This window comes from Acyrthosiphon pisum, chromosome A1 (assembly GCF_005508785.2).
Source record: "Acyrthosiphon pisum isolate AL4f chromosome A1, pea_aphid_22Mar2018_4r6ur, whole genome shotgun sequence".
Classification (NCBI taxonomy): Eukaryota; Metazoa; Arthropoda; class Insecta; order Hemiptera; family Aphididae; genus Acyrthosiphon; species Acyrthosiphon pisum.
The window spans coordinates 3,893,461-3,912,266 of NC_042494.1; the positions used below are offsets into that span (position 1 = coordinate 3,893,461).

At 27.0% G+C, this 18,806-nt stretch overlaps 1 protein-coding gene across 4 annotated transcripts in view; it reads right to left on the minus strand.

The window, feature by feature from the left end:
* Positions 1-745: 745 nt before the first annotated feature.
* The window catches only part of LOC103308252 (fatty acid synthase), a 23,924-nt gene continuing 5,863 nt past the window's right edge, over positions 746-18,806 (minus strand). The window contains exons 1-34 of one of the 4 annotated variants that reach the window (XM_029486509.1): positions 17,506-17,689; positions 16,089-16,273; positions 15,695-16,018; positions 15,421-15,621; positions 13,408-13,646; positions 13,113-13,346; positions 12,744-12,947; positions 12,548-12,682; positions 10,760-10,987; positions 10,508-10,697; positions 10,213-10,442; positions 9,840-10,144; positions 9,597-9,738; positions 8,902-9,006; positions 8,726-8,834; positions 8,229-8,657; positions 7,995-8,155; positions 5,420-5,614; positions 5,124-5,357; positions 4,875-5,068; positions 4,594-4,794; positions 4,446-4,515; positions 4,202-4,375; positions 3,954-4,133; positions 3,694-3,892; positions 3,410-3,602; positions 3,179-3,321; positions 2,985-3,093; positions 2,768-2,906; positions 2,407-2,689; positions 1,741-2,024; positions 1,437-1,664; positions 1,011-1,232; positions 746-947 (exon numbers count right to left, since the gene is read on the minus strand). In XM_029486509.1, coding sequence (XP_029342369.1) covers positions 759-947; positions 1,011-1,232; positions 1,437-1,664; positions 1,741-2,024; positions 2,407-2,689; positions 2,768-2,906; positions 2,985-3,093; positions 3,179-3,321; positions 3,410-3,602; positions 3,694-3,892; positions 3,954-4,133; positions 4,202-4,375; positions 4,446-4,515; positions 4,594-4,794; positions 4,875-5,068; positions 5,124-5,357; positions 5,420-5,614; positions 7,995-8,155; positions 8,229-8,657; positions 8,726-8,834; positions 8,902-9,006; positions 9,597-9,738; positions 9,840-10,144; positions 10,213-10,442; positions 10,508-10,697; positions 10,760-10,987; positions 12,548-12,682; positions 12,744-12,947; positions 13,113-13,346; positions 13,408-13,646; positions 15,421-15,621; positions 15,695-16,018; positions 16,089-16,227 — 6,612 coding nt within the window. In that variant the 5' untranslated portion in view covers positions 16,228-16,273; positions 17,506-17,689 and the 3' untranslated portion in view covers positions 746-758. Of the gene's footprint in view, positions 948-1,010; positions 1,233-1,436; positions 1,665-1,740; positions 2,025-2,406; positions 2,690-2,767; positions 2,907-2,984; positions 3,094-3,178; positions 3,322-3,409; positions 3,603-3,693; positions 3,893-3,953; positions 4,134-4,201; positions 4,376-4,445; positions 4,516-4,593; positions 4,795-4,874; positions 5,069-5,123; positions 5,358-5,419; positions 5,615-7,994; positions 8,156-8,228; positions 8,658-8,725; positions 8,835-8,901; positions 9,007-9,596; positions 9,739-9,839; positions 10,145-10,212; positions 10,443-10,507; positions 10,698-10,759; positions 10,988-12,547; positions 12,683-12,743; positions 12,948-13,112; positions 13,347-13,407; positions 13,647-15,420; positions 15,622-15,694; positions 16,019-16,088; positions 16,274-17,505; positions 17,690-18,806 lie in introns of those variants that run through there. The other 3 variants (XM_029486507.1, XM_016801587.2, XM_029486508.1) reach the window with 3 other exon arrangements.

The window sequence follows — 18,806 nt, forward strand, 5'->3', positions numbered from 1 at the left end:
ATTTTTACTAATTTTAATGTTATAATTTTTTAAGTTTTACTTTTTTTTAATGACAACATACATTTTGGATTCTGAGCGAAGTAATGAATATATTAATTTTACAAGGATGTGAATTTTTTTTTCGAGTCACCAAAAAAAAGGCTTCTTCTAACAAGAATTTCATTGGCACCATAATATAGCACCCATTCTTAATCAGATTTTATGTATTAAAATAAAAACAACGATTTAGTTACTCATTTTATTGTAATTAAATAATATCATTCGAGGATACTTGAAACATTTAACATGTATTGTTATAATTTATAAAAACAATGAAATTATCAAATGCAATATTTTTGCCAAAAATGTATTCTACCTAACATTATATTATGACTAAAAAAAAATTACTTTAATAGTATCTAATATAGATAAATTATCATACAATATACTTAGTACCTAGTTTTAATATAGGTACCAATATATGACGGAGCTCCTTCGCACTATATCGTTATTATATTAGACAATGATATAGGAGCCCTGGGAGCGGCCCATTATTCAGACGTGATTTAGCCACCGTACTTACACACTTCTGTACCTCTTCGTTTAATATTATATTTTATATAAGTGTGCAACTTATTGTATACAGGTGAATAATGTTCCTAAACCAATCAACATAACACTGTTTTATGCATTACATAAACCTTTTATTCATTCCATAATATATAATAAACATAATATATAATAATTAAAAAATAATCAAATTAAATTTGTGATAAGATTTATGTATTGAAGATTTTATCAGCATTAAAGTAAACATTTTTATATTTCTCACTCAATGATAATTCTATTCCAACTGGATACAAATGTGTTACATTCTTTGTTATAGCATCAATCGTTCTCTTGTCCTCTAACATACTTTTATAATCTGGCTTAGGTATAATGGATAAAACTGGTGGTTTAATACAATACTGCAAAATAATGAATGTGCAATTAACATGTTAACCAATTAAAAAAGTATCAAGTTAACTTACGTCATTTAAATTTGTTCTATTAAATTCAAACTTCCGTTCATATCTAAATATCAACACCTTCGAATGCAATCTATTTGACTGAGGCTTGGACTCTAAAAATATCCGTAATAATGACCAAATAAGGTTTAATGCTCTTTGTGTGTTTTCTTCAAGTATTTTTTGATGATAAGACACAATCAACTGCATTTTACTGTCATTAATTTGAACTTTAGATTTAGTAAACTAAATAAAATAATAACGATCCATTAATGAATTTTAAAACATATATAAAATATAAAAGATGGTTGAAGAGTCATTAGGAATCAAAAAAAATGTTAATTATAAATATCGATACCCAGTTATATGACAAAATCTTTTATTTTGTTATAAGATAATAATTTGTAATGAAAAAACAACTATTAATCATTCCGTACATATAGCATTTACCTCAGTGTACGATGAACTAAACATTACATTTAACCGCATGGCGAAATCATTATTTGACCGAAAACGCTGAGCCCATCCAGTCAAAAATTCTGAGTCAAATTCTAGTAATGTTACAGTGACTAATATTCCTTGTGCTTCCAATATTTGAGCTATTTTTAGAGCGATAATCCCGCCCCAACATTCTCCAATAATGGACACGTAACCATGATCCGAGATGCTTTTGAGTTTCTACGGTTTAGCCAAAATAAAAATGGGTTAAAAAAATTGTATTACATTTTAATATTTTCGTACGTCATAAACATACATTCACTAAAGTTTCAGCTAAATTATCGATTGAAGTAATATCTTCAGGATACTGTGCTTCAAATACAGGATAAAAAAATTGTTTATAAAATGATTCAATAGATTTTGGTTTTAATCCAGGTATAACAAACACAGGTGACACCGACTTCAATTGTGATAACCTCGGACTTCTTGTAGCAACTTCGATAAATCCGGCTTCTTTTGCAATTTTCTTATTCAGAAGGTGTAACTCATTAGCAGATTCGGGGAAAAAATTTGCAATCAGATCGTTCATTTGGTAAGACCCTGAAACAATTAAATCGCTTTATGTTTTTTAAATAAAAAAAAACTATATCTACAATAGTTTTAAATAAAATTAATATTTAAGAATACAATTTACTTTTAAAATAGGTACAAAATGTAGTGACATAACTAATAATCTATACCTATATGAATAATTTTAATAAAAAAATTAATCAAAAATTAAGATAAAGATATTATTAATTAAGTATTTTACATAATATTCAGTACTAACTCGAATACAATTATTAGGTAAATTTAAATATTTAGAAATTATTGTATTGCTATACTTGTTTCTTGCTTTATATTCCAAAGTGTAAAATACTCTTTGAAATATGGAGCAAGTATAGTTATTTTCAATTAATTAAAATGTTTCATCAATAATTACATTTTGATGTATTGTTGTTTTCCTTAGAGCATATAAATGAATATGACTCTGAAGTATTTGAATTTTGTAGAAGAAAATCTAGAGACGCCAAAATTGTTTCTGTATTTTTTGGTTCTGTAGACGGCCCGTCCCATGATATGTTTAATGCATTAAAACCTATAGATTTAAGCTCGGCACAAATATGTTCTGCTTTACTTAATATACATATGAATGGAGTAGCAGCTATTTTACTCTTAAGCTTTTCGAAAGAATATCGTAGATTACTTATTTTACTATCGTTAGACTAAAAAAAAGAAACAATAAAAAAATTAATTTGTACAAAATAAAATATAATAACAAAAAAATAAAAAATAAATCATACCTGATTCACTATAAATAATGCACCTAACTCTTTAGATGATGTTAAATAATTTAACCAGTTAAGCGACTCCTCTTTAGTTTTTAAATGTAAATCTGATTCGATTTGTATTGATACGTTCCGGGAGATGAGTTGATCAAATCTATTAATAAACACAACCGTAAATAATATCATAAATATAAAATTAAAATAATGGATACTCCAAAAATAATTTACGAACCTCCTACAAACAGTCGATGACATTGAACACCTTTTAACGACGATCATAATTCTTTTAGCCCCTCGTTCAGCCAACCATTCAGCGAGGTCTAACCAATCTCCTCTGTTTCCTTAAAAATTAAATTAAAACACATTTTTAATTACACCTATACTTATAATATAATTAAAGATTCTAACAAGGAGAAAAATATTTACCAACTATTAGGTAAATTTTATCATGATGACATTCATACATATTACATTCAACTTTTTCGTTTAACTTAGAACAGTCGTTATCTTTGGTATTATCGTTTATGGACAATAACACTTTTTTATACGTAATCGACGAAGCGTTAATTCTATACCAAAAACAAACCAATAAAAATATTTTTATTTAACTTTATACAAATTACTTAATACATTATCTTATGTAGTGTAATTATTTACCTCATTGTGTCAAACAAGTTATTACCACTCGATAAAGTAGTTACAACGTGACTACGAAAAGGTTTTATTACGCCTTTATTCAAACCATTTATGAATGCTTGTTGTAAAATTTGTTTATTTTCAATATTTTCATTTAACAATCTGCTTGAACCAATTGAAAAGAACGATGTGCTAAAATTGAATATTCGTGATCCTTTCGAACCATGACAATTATATTTTTTTTTTATAAAAAACTATAAAATTCGTAAAAGAAATCTAACGGTTTAAACATAAAGTAAAATTACCCAAATATCTTTGTTTTTTCATATCTAATTTTGAAAAATTGAAGAAATTTCCGTGTGCAGCTAATGCACGAACGGCAGCATAAAATGATTCACCACTTAAAAAGTTCAATATGCAATCAATGCCCTTGGACTTTGTTATCATTTTTAAATGAACATCAAATGTGTTGTTTTTGTTTATTAGTATTTTTGATCGCGATAGCTGTATTTCAAAAATAATTTATTGTTTTTGTTTATCATCACTATCGTTATTAACTTAATACCTGAGGGAAGGTAACAGATAGTTGTTCAGCTTGTTGGTCTGAGTCTACTATGACATAAGTCTGACATTTCATGTCTAAACTTATCGAAATTGCCGCTTGACCTATTGGATTCAACCCCGAGGTTACTAAAACAGTTTTATCCTTTTGAAGGGTACTCAATATGTTCAACGCATAATAGCTCTAAAACATAGGAGAAAATATTAATATTATATCTCATTAATTCAATCTTATAATTAAAGTGTAATCACCAGGGCATAAGCTAGAGGTACAGTGGTGGCTTCTTGTAGTGACCATGCCGACGGTATAGGCCATGATAATACTGGGTCATAAATTATTTGAGAAGACATTTTATTGATCGAGGCTATTCCTATAGTTGTTTTGTTGTTGATATGCCCCGAGTATTCAAATGGTCCGAAATCGTTCTGATTAAAATAAAAAAAAATATTATATATTTAATAACTACGTAATATTTCATAAGTATTCTATAATTACTTCGGTGTTTTCGTCAAGAACTAAATCTTTGAAATTCAACCCTAAATAGTTAACTGTCAATTTGTTTTTACTGAAATAAAGTAGAGTACAAAATTGTATAAAAAGTGACTAAACAAAGGAAACTTAAAAAAACCGTAATTCAACTTACTTATTTATAATAAAATTTTTTAATACTAGATTTTTGTTGACTTTTATATCATCTTTTATATCTTGAAGATCAATACTTTTGTAAAAACCCCAATCACCATTATTATATATATTTACTAATAAATCTTTCGATAGTTGATGTGCATAAAAAGATTTATTGGATTCAAAATTTGGTGCATTTGTATCCAAAATAAACAAGAATCTAACAAAAATGTCAGTATAAATATATATATTTAATTATTACTTTGGTTTTGTTACCTAAGTTCTGTGTAGAGTATTTACCTTAATTCCTTTGATTTATACTTATGCAACATTTCTTTAACATAAATGGAGATGCCTTCTAATGGTTCAGACATTGAAATTATATAAATCTTACCATTTGATGAATTATTTGTCTCTAATGCTCTCCAAATGCTCAAGTCATAATTATCATTGGTTGGTTTAATAAATATGCTCTTGTCCTCTAACCTTATAATCTAAAAAAGCGTATGATAATTGTCTTATGTTTCAATAAATACTTTGTAGATTTACCTTTTTCATCAATGTTAAACAGCTGTTATTGTCGAATTCCTGCTGTGTAATTATTTTCCAGTCTTTGGGTTCTTGAAGTTTTTTCAAGGAACATACAATAATAAAAATATTTTTTTTATTGGCTAATGCTCTCATTGTATCTTGCAAATAGTTTACATTTGACACGGTGATAAACCTTGCAGATTCATCAACATCTGATACGTCCTTAATGTTTTCCCAGTTTATTGTTTTACTCTAATGGTCATATTTAAGTTTATAATATTATAATAATTATTAATTATTAGTGTATCTGTTACTTTATAACATAATTCACTTGCATTCATAGAAAATTTGTTTTCCACAATTTCTTTGATTTCATTTGTACATGATTTAGCTATTAGATCGTCGTAATGATATGGAGTACTAAGAATAATTTTTCCACTTGTTTCGAGGTTTGATTTATCAGTCTCCATTATTATATCCATAGAATCTACAACGAAATCTCTGAGGTTCTGTAAATTAAATACTGAATTTATTCTGTTCTTCATTTTATTTAAACAAATGTTTTTTTTTTTTTTATTAAATTAGTCAGTGGTTCAGGGTGCTTAACTAGTTATTGATTTAAAATAATTAATAAATAAGATAACCAATCTTTTTTTCTATGATACATGGTTTGTAATTATGTTTTGATTTAAAATGACATTAACAATTATCGTAATTTCCACACATTATCATGTATATCACGTTACAATCATTATAATATGATTTCGTTAAATTCAATTATATAGATGAATGTCAAAGTCTCTGGACTAATAAAGCAAACAATATTACACTGGCCCAAACCTTACGAGATGTTCAGAAGGGGCGAATTTATTCTTGTTCTTCTAACGAATAGACCACACCCGTATGACACACGGATACCTTATGGCCAAAGAATTCCATCCCTCATGCACTACTAGCGGAACAATAATTACGGCCAAATACATCCTCCTTGAATGTTGCCAGCTCAAGGAAATGCGCATCCAACCGGAAACCATGTACGAGAAACTTTCACCCACTCCCGAGATGTAAAATCAAATTCATAAATGAAACTGAACTGCGTCATCTTATTTAAAATGTACAAATATAATAGCAATAAGTTTAATGTTCTATAGAGAAAATAACTTAATTTAATGACCTAATTTAACCTAATTTAATGAAAAAAAGTCAGTTAGTTGTATTTTAGATTCTGAGTGGAACGCTTTTAGGACAGTAAAAGTGCTTGTATTTTCTTCAACAGTACCTTTTCTGATAGGAAAGTGAATCTAGTTGGTACTTAAGGGGGTCAAAAGTAAAATAATAAGTAAAATTAAAATAAGTAAAATTTTTCCAATAGTTTTCAAAAGTGCCGTGAAAAACAAAAGAAAAACTAAGGAAAAATGATTTTGGTTTTTGGTGTAACTTTAAAACGAATGACTGTAGATACATGAAATTTTCACTGGTTTTTTATATTTCCATTTTTTATATGTGATAAGATTTTCAAAATATTTTGATTTGTTTTGAGCTGTTTATGGACAATTTCAGTTTCCAATTTAATTAGTTTTTTTTTCTATGAATGTCCATAAAACTTTATTTGTTGTGTAAAAATACTTGAAAATTTAATACAAGGCTCCTACTATATTGTTACAATGACATTTGAAAAATATTAAAAATCCTTGGTCACAGTTTTTTTTTATTAGCATTTAAATTTAAAAAATTGACAAAATATGTAAAAATCACGAAAATTAGCAAATTATTTTGAGTTAATAATTCGTAAAGATTTTGCTTTTTAGAACTATGATTTTAAAATGTAATACAAGATTCCTTATAGGATAATCTACATTTATCAAAAAAAAAATGTCTATAAGAAACTCAAATTAAATTTTTATGAGCGTTTGAAATTCATATTTTTACAACATTTGATATTCACTCGATTTCTTACGTAACGATTTTCTTATATTGTGGTAATTAAAAAACGAGTGACTGTAGAAACTTGAATATTTTACTGAATATTGATATTAGCATTTTCTATATACGACAAAAACCTGGAATAACTATTTTAGTTATTTTGTTGGGATGGTATAATATTATTTTTGGGTACTTGAAACTTCTGAAGTATACTATTATAATATATCTATGATAGTACCACGGTTTGTTGTTGATGTATAACGCGTTACCTAATGGATATTGTGATATGATTAAATTGGAATTTAATATTGATACCTGTTATAGGTAAATTTTTTTTAATACTATAAATAGGTATACCTATGTCTACTATCTAGACTGACAAACTGTCTCCGCTCAGAATCGTTTTTCTTATACAGTGATATTATATCATTGAATTCAAATTTAATACTATCCATTATACAGTGACCCACTTGTAACCTACTGTACAGCAGAGCGACATCCACTTACCCACATTTTTAATTTATGATCAGTGTGGATAACCTAATATTTGATTTTTAAAAATCAGACCTATACTCAATTTCATTCTGATTGCAGAATATCTGTAATAGTTTTTAGTATAATTTGATAATTACACGTTTTTTTTTTCATCTATATTATAAATTCGAAGAATTTTTATTTCTTTATTCGTTTTTGAAATTATTACGGATATAACGTGATTAAACAAGAACAATAATTCATTAATTTATTCATTATAGTTTTAACCACAGTCATAAGTAGATAAGCATAAATATGATTTTAACTGAACGTAGGTATTATTTAAATTGAATTGGAAAAAGCTAAGCTTAAACAAAATATGATTAGTAACTAATTATGCTATTAATGTAATTAGCTTATTAACAAACTAGTTAAGCATTTTATCTTTATCGAAAGGTCACTAATTTACTTCATAGTTAAATATGTACGTACTTTGCATTTTAAGTTGTTGAATTTAGTAAAGGATTTTTCTTGTACTTTGACTACCACAGAGTTAAGTATGGGTAATGATATCGGTGCGTTTTTAACCCCTAATATTTTAATTCCATCACAAGTTACTTCATTTGATAGTTTGTTGTAATTGACGCTTATATCTATTAACAAAATATATTGTTATTACATTATATAGAGAATCTTTGAAAAACATTATTAGTGTTTTAAATGTACCTTTCTCTGAATGATTCTCAAATAACGCAGGATTTATAAACATTTCCCTTATATAAACTGGAATTTCTATGGGCCCTGTGCCTAAATGGTCCAAAAACGGAAACTTAAAAAGACACTCCAAAAAATAAATCCAATTGTTTTCCCATTTTACGGAACCTTGGATATTATTTTTATAAATGTTTAAATTTGTGATGTTTTTGAATCCTAAATTGAATCCGTTATTCTTTAAAATTGAATATATCTCGTTTTCTGACACATTGCAAAGTAAGTTGTCAGTTGTGTTGTCAAAGTTTATTGATTTTTCTTCGTTTGAACCTGAGACTATATTATTCAAAATTCTTATCTCACCCGATAAAATAACCTCATTGTCCACATCGCACTCAAAAAGACCCGATCCCAATTGAATCATTATATAACAATGATAGGAATCTGAAAACAAAATTTGATTTTCAATACATTTTTATAAAAGTTATAAAATAAATATAGAAAATATCTACCGGTCGGGTGTATTTTAACATTATTTTTGAACCGAAGATTTTGAAATTGAATCGATTTTTCATACAAACTTTTAGAGTTTATTTCAATAAATGTCTTCCAAACATTAAACTGAAAATTTCAATATATTATATTAATATTCTACAAACCAAAAAAATAATTTAGGGTATTTTCTTACTAATATAAATGAAAATGGTATTATATGCTGCCCTTGGAATTGGTACTGAGCTAAATGTTTATCATCATCAAGTACTAAGCAAATTATGCGTTCACCAGATTTTACCTAAAACAAATTGATATGTAAATTATTAATTTAGCACATTTTAGTTCAACTACATTAAATTTCTCTAGAAATCAGACTGTATGTTGTGGAAAAATTATCTAATAAGTGAAGTGGTGTCCTGTTTTTATCTTTAGTTATTCATCATAAAAAATTCCTAATTTCAACGGATGAATATTTCGTGATCAATAGATATACTAAATAAAATGCAATAACAGATTTAAATTTATTTTCGAAAAAAAAAAACAAAAAGGTTAAAACCAAAATAAATGTTGCGTTAAAATTATTGTTTTTCCCGGCGCTTTTGAAAACTACTGGTAATTTTTTACTTTTGAACCACCAAAGTATCAACTAGATTTACTTTCTATAGGGCAATATACTGTTGAAGAAACCCTAAGAATTTTTATTATTCTAAAAAGGGATGACGACCCACATAAAAAAAAATAAAGAAAGAAACACGCATCGTTGAAAAATCTATACATTCATCGCTCCGCTCAGAATTTAAAATATAATTTAATGATATAGATAAAATTTGAATATAATGCTAAATAAGTACATATATATGTTGGTTTTTCAGCCAAAGTTCTACTTACTAAATCAAGGAATCCGTCTGACCATTTTTCAGTATGGTCCCAAAACGGTAAACCGAAAATAGAAGGTGTTCCACGACTTACAGGATATTGTATTGTTGGATACACCTCTTTTATTTTGGGATTTAATCCACTAGTATACATTCTAAAATAAATTAGTATAAATGAAGAATAATAATTTAGTTTACATATATTAACAGAATTCTTATTATCCTATGATAATAAAAGTTAACTATTATGACTCACTTTCCAATAGAGGTAAGTAGAAATCGAACAGAATCTCCATATACTCTCTTTGTCAGTGGAATATTGGTTACTGTTTCGGGTAATGCTTTTTTTATAATTGCTTGAAGGAGACCGTGAGGAGCAATTTCAATCGTAATTGCGTCTTTTGGTATGTGTTTTAGAACATCCTCGAATAATACACTACTCAATAGATTATTTGTATGATATTCTGGAGAAGAATATTTTGCGAGGTCAGACTCCCATTCAGTTTCTGGCAACGAACTACTAAGCCATTTAGACGACCTTTTCTTTGGTACTTTGATCACCTATAAAAAAAAATATATGGATTAAGTTGGAATGAAAATAATACAATTAATTTTATTGTTGAACAAACATCTTTTAAATATTTAAGTAGTGTCGGGCCAGCAGATTGAATATATCTACTGTGAAACGCTTTGCGAGCAACGTTGACAGATTTTGCGAAGATACCTTCGGATTTTAGTTGTGACACGAACTCGTTGATGCTATCAACTGGACCCGATATTGTGCAACTAGTGGCACTATTACGACAAGCGACGTCGATGTCATGGGGAAGTTTGTCTTTGATTTGGTCATACCCAAGTCCTAAACAAAAAGTTCAAAATAAAAATTAAACTTATAATACTTTGGTGGTATAATGTGGATATTACCAATGGCGGCCATCATGCCAGGAATAACGTCTGTTTCTAGAATAGCTTGACCTCTGGAGTAAGTAGCTAATAGCATTTCTTCAGCCGTAAAACAACCATCAGCGTAGGCACATCCCAATTCTCCGAGCGAGTGGCCTATGATTCCATCGGGTGTAATGTCTAATGCTCTCAACACTTCTACTAATCCAATCTAAAAAATATGAATATTTATACTTCTTTTCGAAGTGTATTTAGATGGACCTAGATCCGAACCTGAACCGCAGCGATACCGACAAATGAATTGAGAACATTGTCAAAAAGTTCCGGATTTTGACTGGTCAAAATATTCTTGATATCAACTCCTTTTGGTTTTAGTATAACATCACATTTGTTTATAGCATTAGCAAAAACTGGAATTTTCATAAGATCTGTACCCATTCCTTGCCATTGTGATCCCATACCAGAGAATATAAACCATACTGGACGTTTTGAACTAATATTCTTAAAATAAAATTTCCCATGATTACAAAAAAAATCTATGGATTATTATGGATTATGGTAAATTTATTCAACAAGAATAGTAATTTTAAATACCCTGACATCATATATTCATGATTTTATCATTTGAAAACAGCAAGGTCAATGAACAGCAAGGTTCTGGATAGTTTGGACTCACAATTTGACCCACTAAGTCCGACCCGAGGAGGGCTCAAACAGGTATTTTGAGATTTACGTTAGAAATGTTTGTTTATAGAAGAAATAATTAGTAGAAATTAGTATTTATTATTTTATTGGTTGCCATTGGTTATCGAGCAGATCAGGTACAAGCATGCATCAAATCGAATTTTCACATATTGCCTACAAAGGTGGTACTTACTGCAACGAGTTAAACCCAAAAAGAGTTGAACAATCACAATTTTTTTAAGAGTTGTCATTTTTTACGGGCAATGAAGTGCGCGGGATCACCTAGTATAATATAAAACTAAAAATGTCTATAAATAACTAAAAAGTAGTCATAATATTTTTAAAAACATGTTACCTATCTTGTACATAAAATGATTGTAAAATGACAAAATTAACATTTGATGAATGTTTCAAGTACTTACCTACGGTTATTAGTATATGAATGACGAAAAAATAAGAAAAATCATACTTAAAAATTTGTTGATTCATAGGTGAATATCCAATGTTTATCTACGGCAGCTCATTAAAATTTTCAAAAAAAGGTTTTGCGGGCATATCTCAGTTTTTCTTAAGTTTTCGTTTGGTTTTTCCTGACGCTTTTGAAAACAATTAGGAATATTTTACTTTTAACCCCCCAAAGTAACAAATACTTTCACTTTCTTATTAGAAAATATGCTGATGAAAAATGCTGAAACATTCTTAGTTTTTACTAAGTTGCCGACAAACACAAAAAAAAAAAACAGTCAACTTTGTAAAATCAATACATACATCACTCCTCTTGTAACCTAAAATGAATGTGTTTGAACCTAGTTTAAACACAGTTTCACCTAGTTTCAATATCTAATTTTGTCCAAATTTGAAATTAAAATGTACCTATGCTATACAAATTAAACCTTTGTCCTTGTTTTAAATGTTCAATCCTTACCAATATAATATAATATTAAATATTATAATATTTAAAATTTTTTAATTACAAAATAATTTAAACATTATCGAAATTTTGATAAATTTGAACTTTGAATATTTATAAAAAATCGTGCCTATAGATCTTTAATATTTCTCAATTGCTATTATAACTTTATATGAGGAACCATGTATTCAATTTCAATCTTTTTGACCCTACAAATTAAATGTTCTTGACATTTATATATAATATAAAACTGAAGAATTTCCAATTTCAAATTTCTATAAAAACCTCAAAATGAATCAAAATATATTTAAAATTTTATCATGTATAGAAAATGATTATAAAATGATAAAATGAACATTTGATGAAAGTTTTTGAACAACGACAAAATAAGAATATCGTATACTGGAAAATTAATTGAAATCCTTTCAAAATCTAAAATGATTAATAATAATGGTAATGTTATTTACCCAGACATCATCTATTCGTGACTCATCCATCTGAGGGAAAATGTTAAAACTTCTGAAGAAATGGCCATTGATATTTCTAGTGAATACATCATTAGTCAATGACACAAACTCTACATTGTTTCCGTGACTTTTAATCTAATAATTTGAATATTATTAAATCATATATCTTTTGACTTTTAAGTTAACTTATAAATACCTGGTTTAATGTTTCTCTAACGTTTTCTTCATTTCGCCCTGATACCAATATTAATTGTGGCATATTGGTAGAATTATGTTTATCCACAATTAAGTTATTAACGATCTGATTTCTTTTAAGGATTACATGACTAAATGCATTTAGTAACCCAAATGAACTGATTCCGATTATATCTCCAACAAAAGGAGTTTTTTCAGTTATTACCTAAAAGAAAAACATAGTTTATAATTTATGTTTATCCACCGTAGATAGATAGTATAACCTACTAATTAAGTAAACAAATGTTTTCTATACCTACGGATGATTCTAATATATTAATTTATCTTCTTTAAATAAAAATTATAGTAAAACTAATTGTATTACACTTACTTGAATTTTTCCATTCTTTAACGCTGCTACATTATTATTTGGTCCTGTGTAATTTATGTTAGGTGGTATGTATCCACTTTCCAGCGTAATGATGGCTTTTACAATTGACATAAAGAGACTAGACACTTCACAGTGACCTACGTTACTTTTCACGGAACCCAGTTTTAAAGGTGTCCTTCTATTTTCAGTACAAAACACTTCTTCCATGATATTTAATTCCATAGCATCTTCACTCTGTAAAATTAACGCTAAATTAATGTATTGAGAATTAATATAGATTTTTGGTTAATATTACCTTAATTCCCGATCCGTAAGCTTCTATGAAATCTACTGTAGCCGGATCTATGTCAGCTTCTTTATAAGAATCTAATAGCAATGATTTAAAGTGATTTCCATCATGCTCGGTTAGGTGCCCATCATGATTACCAAACTGCATTGATTTTACATTCAACAATGTACCGTATGAACGTTTGGCTTCAGAAGCTTTTTGAAGATACAAAACAATACAAGCTTCTGATCTGTTATACCCGTCAGCTAAATCAAAATCCTAATATTATTTATAACGAAAAATATACCTACCTTATAGTCATAGTTGATAATTATTAGTAGATAGTATATATTTTTCAAACATTATATTATTATCTTTTTTTAGTTATCTATAGTAAAAATGTAGATTTTAATGAGGAATCTTGTTTTTTTTATTATATTTAAATTATTTTAAATTATACCATGTATAATAATATTTAATTTTTTAATTAAGATGTATAACTTGTATAGTTATTTGGTAATGGTTTCGATTCCATTATTTATTCATATGATTATACACGATACCTCATGCATTTTTTTTATATAGTATACAGTTTACTTTACTTCCCAATTCTTTTTGTATAATTGTAGACAAGAAGCACAGTCTAGCCTATTAGTATAATCATCACTATAACAGTATTAAATTATAGTTTGGTGGTCTCACAGATACCGTGGTTAAGCCTTTGCAATATCAAACAATTTAATAAATTTGAACCTGGATATTGTCAGTTAGTTTTGTGGATAAACCATTTGGAATTTTATATAATTATGGTGATGATTATTTTATAAATTTAATTAGGTTTTAGAACATATGCGATTCTATAGTTGTAAATATAAATACATAATATTGCATTGTTGTGATTTTATTCCGTAACCACTTTGTTAGTTGATACAAGTAAATCAAATATTTTTAGACATGAATATCAAAAACTAGGATAATGTACAACTGCATTACCAATATGAAATATTATAAGAGAATGTGATCCCCGTCTGGGTTGTCTCTGTTTGACAAGTGCGTAACATAGTAAATTGAACGTTCAGCAGAACACATGAATCTCCGTTATTTTAAAAATTAGAGTAATAATTATAAAATCTAAAGGCATGATTATTATCTGGGAAACCTCTTGGGACTTTCATTATATTTTAATTTTAAAGCGATTTATGAGTACTCTAAAATTGTGTATGGTTTGTACATCATAAAATACTTATAACTCGCTTTAAAATTCACTTTTATACCTAAATATCAAAAATTAGGTTAATGTGAATTAGGAATGACTAGAGATGTAAGCTTGAACATTTTAAATTAAATTTTTTTTTTTCATTGAACATTTCTTAAAAATTTTCAACTTTCTTTGAGAACTTAAAAATTTTGAAAATTTGTTTTTTTTTGTACTTTTTTTAAATTAATTAATTTTTAAGTTTAAATATATTTAAATACTTTACAAAATTATTGTTTCATTTTTATTTACATTGTAACAAGTATAACGTCAGAGTCAAACAAAACACTTATAATAAAAAGAAATATAATTTGGGTAAAATTGAGGTAGTGACTCAATCAATAAATAACCTCTGTTAAAAGTAGAAAAATCAATAATTGTAACAAAATGATTATACAGTGTATAATATACATTATACACTCATAATTTATATTAAAGTAAAAATACAACATGTTTAATAAAAGATAAAAATGCACATTTATTACCAAGTTAAATAATATATATTGATAAAGGTATATATTATATATATTTAATGATTTATATTTTGAATTTAATATATTATGTTCATTAGAATAATAGCAACATTATATTAAAATGGGTAAATGGTAAAAAAAGTACATATTTTAAAATATAATTTTGAAGGTTAAATATACTACAGCTATGTAATATCAAAAGATTAATTTGATAAGAAATTAATATGATAAATTATAAAATTTTCAAAATGTTCATGACCCTCTGAAATATTAATACTATTTTGACTTAATTGTTTTAAAATATATATTTACCGTCAGAACTGAATGGTTTAGTTTGATCACTTTTGGTTAATCTATTCAACCCTTGAAATAGGAATTGTAATTCTGGTTGAAGGGTCAGATTAGTAACCCCAACAATTGCAGATGATAATAAACCATTTTCAATCATTTCTTTTGCTTTTTTCAAACCGTTGGACCCACCGATCCATCCTCCGTCCATGGTAAAACTAGGTCCTAGATTTTATTGATTATATATTTTTTATTTAATTAAAATAATTTCCTTATTTATTATTTTAAAGTTTTCTACCAGTCAAATTGAGAAAAAAAGAAAGTCGGTTCGCTTGCATTGCTCTACTACATCCTAACATTCCAAATCCTACAGGTTTATCGTTAGCCAAGGATAACATATCCGTTTCACTATTTGAAGATGCCATAAATACTCCTGTATTCGTTCCATTCAAGTCTACTGGACTTAAACCGGCATCGATAATTGCTTCTATTGATCTTTCCAAGCATATTTTTGTCATTATATCCATAACTTTAGAAAGTTTTGAATGAATGCTGAAGAACGTAGCATCAAATTTATCGACATTTTTAATTTTTCCAGTTCCATTTATTTCAACTAGTTGATCTATAAAAAATTGCATATCTTAAGTAATTAAAATTCAATACTTATTGTAGTAAAAAAAAAAAAAAAACACCTGGTTTCCATCTTCTTGAATCGATTGTTACTCCATTCTTTTTATTGAATAACAAATCGCTCAATTCAGTTATATTATTGCTCTCTGGAAACAATCCACCGATACCTGATATTACAGCTTCTTCTTTATGTCCAGCCATAATATTCAGTTTTTTGTTATTCAACGGTTACTTTAGTTAAAACGTTCTATAACAATGTTATAATTAATTTACACAATTGTAATGAATGTCTAATTAATAATTATTATATAGTTTTCGAAATAATTTGATAATTTTAAAATATATCTTAAGTGTATTTTCAGTTCATGGCTATATCAAATATAATGTATACAATAAAATGAACTTATATACAATGTTATAAAAAAAAAAAAGATTAAATATAATAGAATATATCTATAGGTGCTTAATTAAAAAAACTCGAAAAATTTTTTTTTCATCTATACAGATTACAGGTATTAAAATAAATTTATAATTCAACTGTAAATTATAGGCAGGATTATCATATATGATCTGTTGCACAACTTAAATTATCTTCTTTTGTATTTGAATGATTAATTCACTAAACTTATGGTTCATAAATAAATTAAATCTGAACTTGCAACTAGACAATAACATATTACATAATACAAATAGTTAATTAATTTAAGAATTATTTATTAATCACTTGAAATTAGATTCATAGTTAAAATTTTAAGAAAAAAAAATCAATAACAATAAATATTATATCTAGACAGTTACATATTTAAATTAATATTATACATTTTAAAACAATTAATTTCGAATTATTTGTAATTTAATAAACATAAACTGTTCGCTTAACGAATTTTATATGGACGTATTATACAATTACATATTGTATTTTTTAAATATTTAGGCAAAATATACTAATTTTATCTTTTAATTAGAGCCATTCTTTGTTGTGGTTTAGGGGGGGGGAGTTTGAGTTTCTTAGCACCAGCCTTTTTGTGGTAATGAGATCGAAAAATAGATTTATATATTTTGTTATTAATTTAATTAAAATATGTGTTATATTTATATATCTTAAATATTTCATAACTAAAGAGTTTGATCAAATCTCGAAACTTAAAAACGTATGTCCAACACATAATTCTGTAGACAAATCAGTTAAAATTGGATAAATTGGGGTTCTGACAGTTTTAGACTTTGTTTCTACTGAATCTATAACAATAGTAAAAAAAACTAATAAATCTCGAATTTTTCTTATGCCTGTAAAAATAGATTTTGAACAGAACCATACATATTTAACACTTAATTTTTATACATAATATGCTAGTATGCCAAAAAAAAAAAAAAAACAGAAATATAGTAAGTTAGATGTTTTCAAAGATTTCGACATTTTAGCAACAAAACATAATGAATACTATGCAATAAAACTGCAATAATATGTCAAATCATTACCTGAGGAGATTTGTAAAGGATCCGTTTTCTGCAGCTTTCAACTAATCGACCGAAATTACATTAACTATTGATTTCGAGGTTTTTGTTGTATTTATTTCAATGAAAAATTTGCTAACTATTGCAATAGGTACGCGAACAAAACCTATTTCATTGATCATCTCATTAAATTTGTTACATTAAAAATCATGTACAAAGGTTAACATGTAAATGATTTACAAACTAATAACAGAAACCGTATTGTTCTAGTGGCATACGAAATTACAAACACGCATCTAACTGTAAAACAATGTAGTGTGTTTAAAATGTAACACCTAGCATCAATATATGACACCAATATCAATATGCTATGATTACCACATTCATTTTTATTAATTTATTTCCATAAGCTTCTTTTTGGTGATAGGTAGGTAACAAGGTTCCTAGTAGGTATTTTTCCATATAATTAACACAGTTAAAAAACTACATGTATAACCATTTAATTTATCGTTTCAGTTAGAATATAAACTAAAGAATGGGGGCTATAAAAAGCAAAAAAAATCAAGGAGTATCCGCACCGCTCTATAATATGTAGAGTGTAGAATGTAGATACATCGGTACATGTACCTATTGTACGTATGTCTTATACATTTTATACATTCATTGCTACGCTCACAATCGAAAAAAAGTATAATGATAAATGAGGTTGCTATGGTACCCTAATAATATTAATCATCGGTTGCTAAGGTTACGGTTTTGATTAAGAAAATCGGTTTTTAATTTTTTTGATTTCTATTAGGGTTTTGAATACCGGTTTTCATATATTTCGGTTACGGTTTTGATTAAAAAAATCGGTTATACATTTTTTTGATTTCTATTGGGGTTTTGAATACCGGTTTTCATATTTTTCGGTTTCGATATTGATTTAGTTTTTGACATAGATTTTTATCGGTATATACCGGTATTTAATACCGGTTTTGAAACCGGTTTCAAGCCATGCCTTTTGGGGCACTAAAAAAACTTGAATTTTTTTACTTCAACATCTTTTCTAGGGGATCAAAAGTAAAAAATTCTTAAAAGTTATTAAAAGTCTAAAGAAAACAAAAGACAATAATTAAGGAACAACGGAAATTTTTACGGAATTTTTTTTTTTTTTATGTAACTTAAAAAAATGACATTACGTACATGAAATTTTCACAGAATGTTTATAATAGAATTTTTAAAACATTTTGACTTATTAGACAATTTCAATTTCTATTAGTTTTTTTTTTAAATTATTGTCGATGAAAAACTTGAATATGTAATACAAAATTCCTCATAAGTAG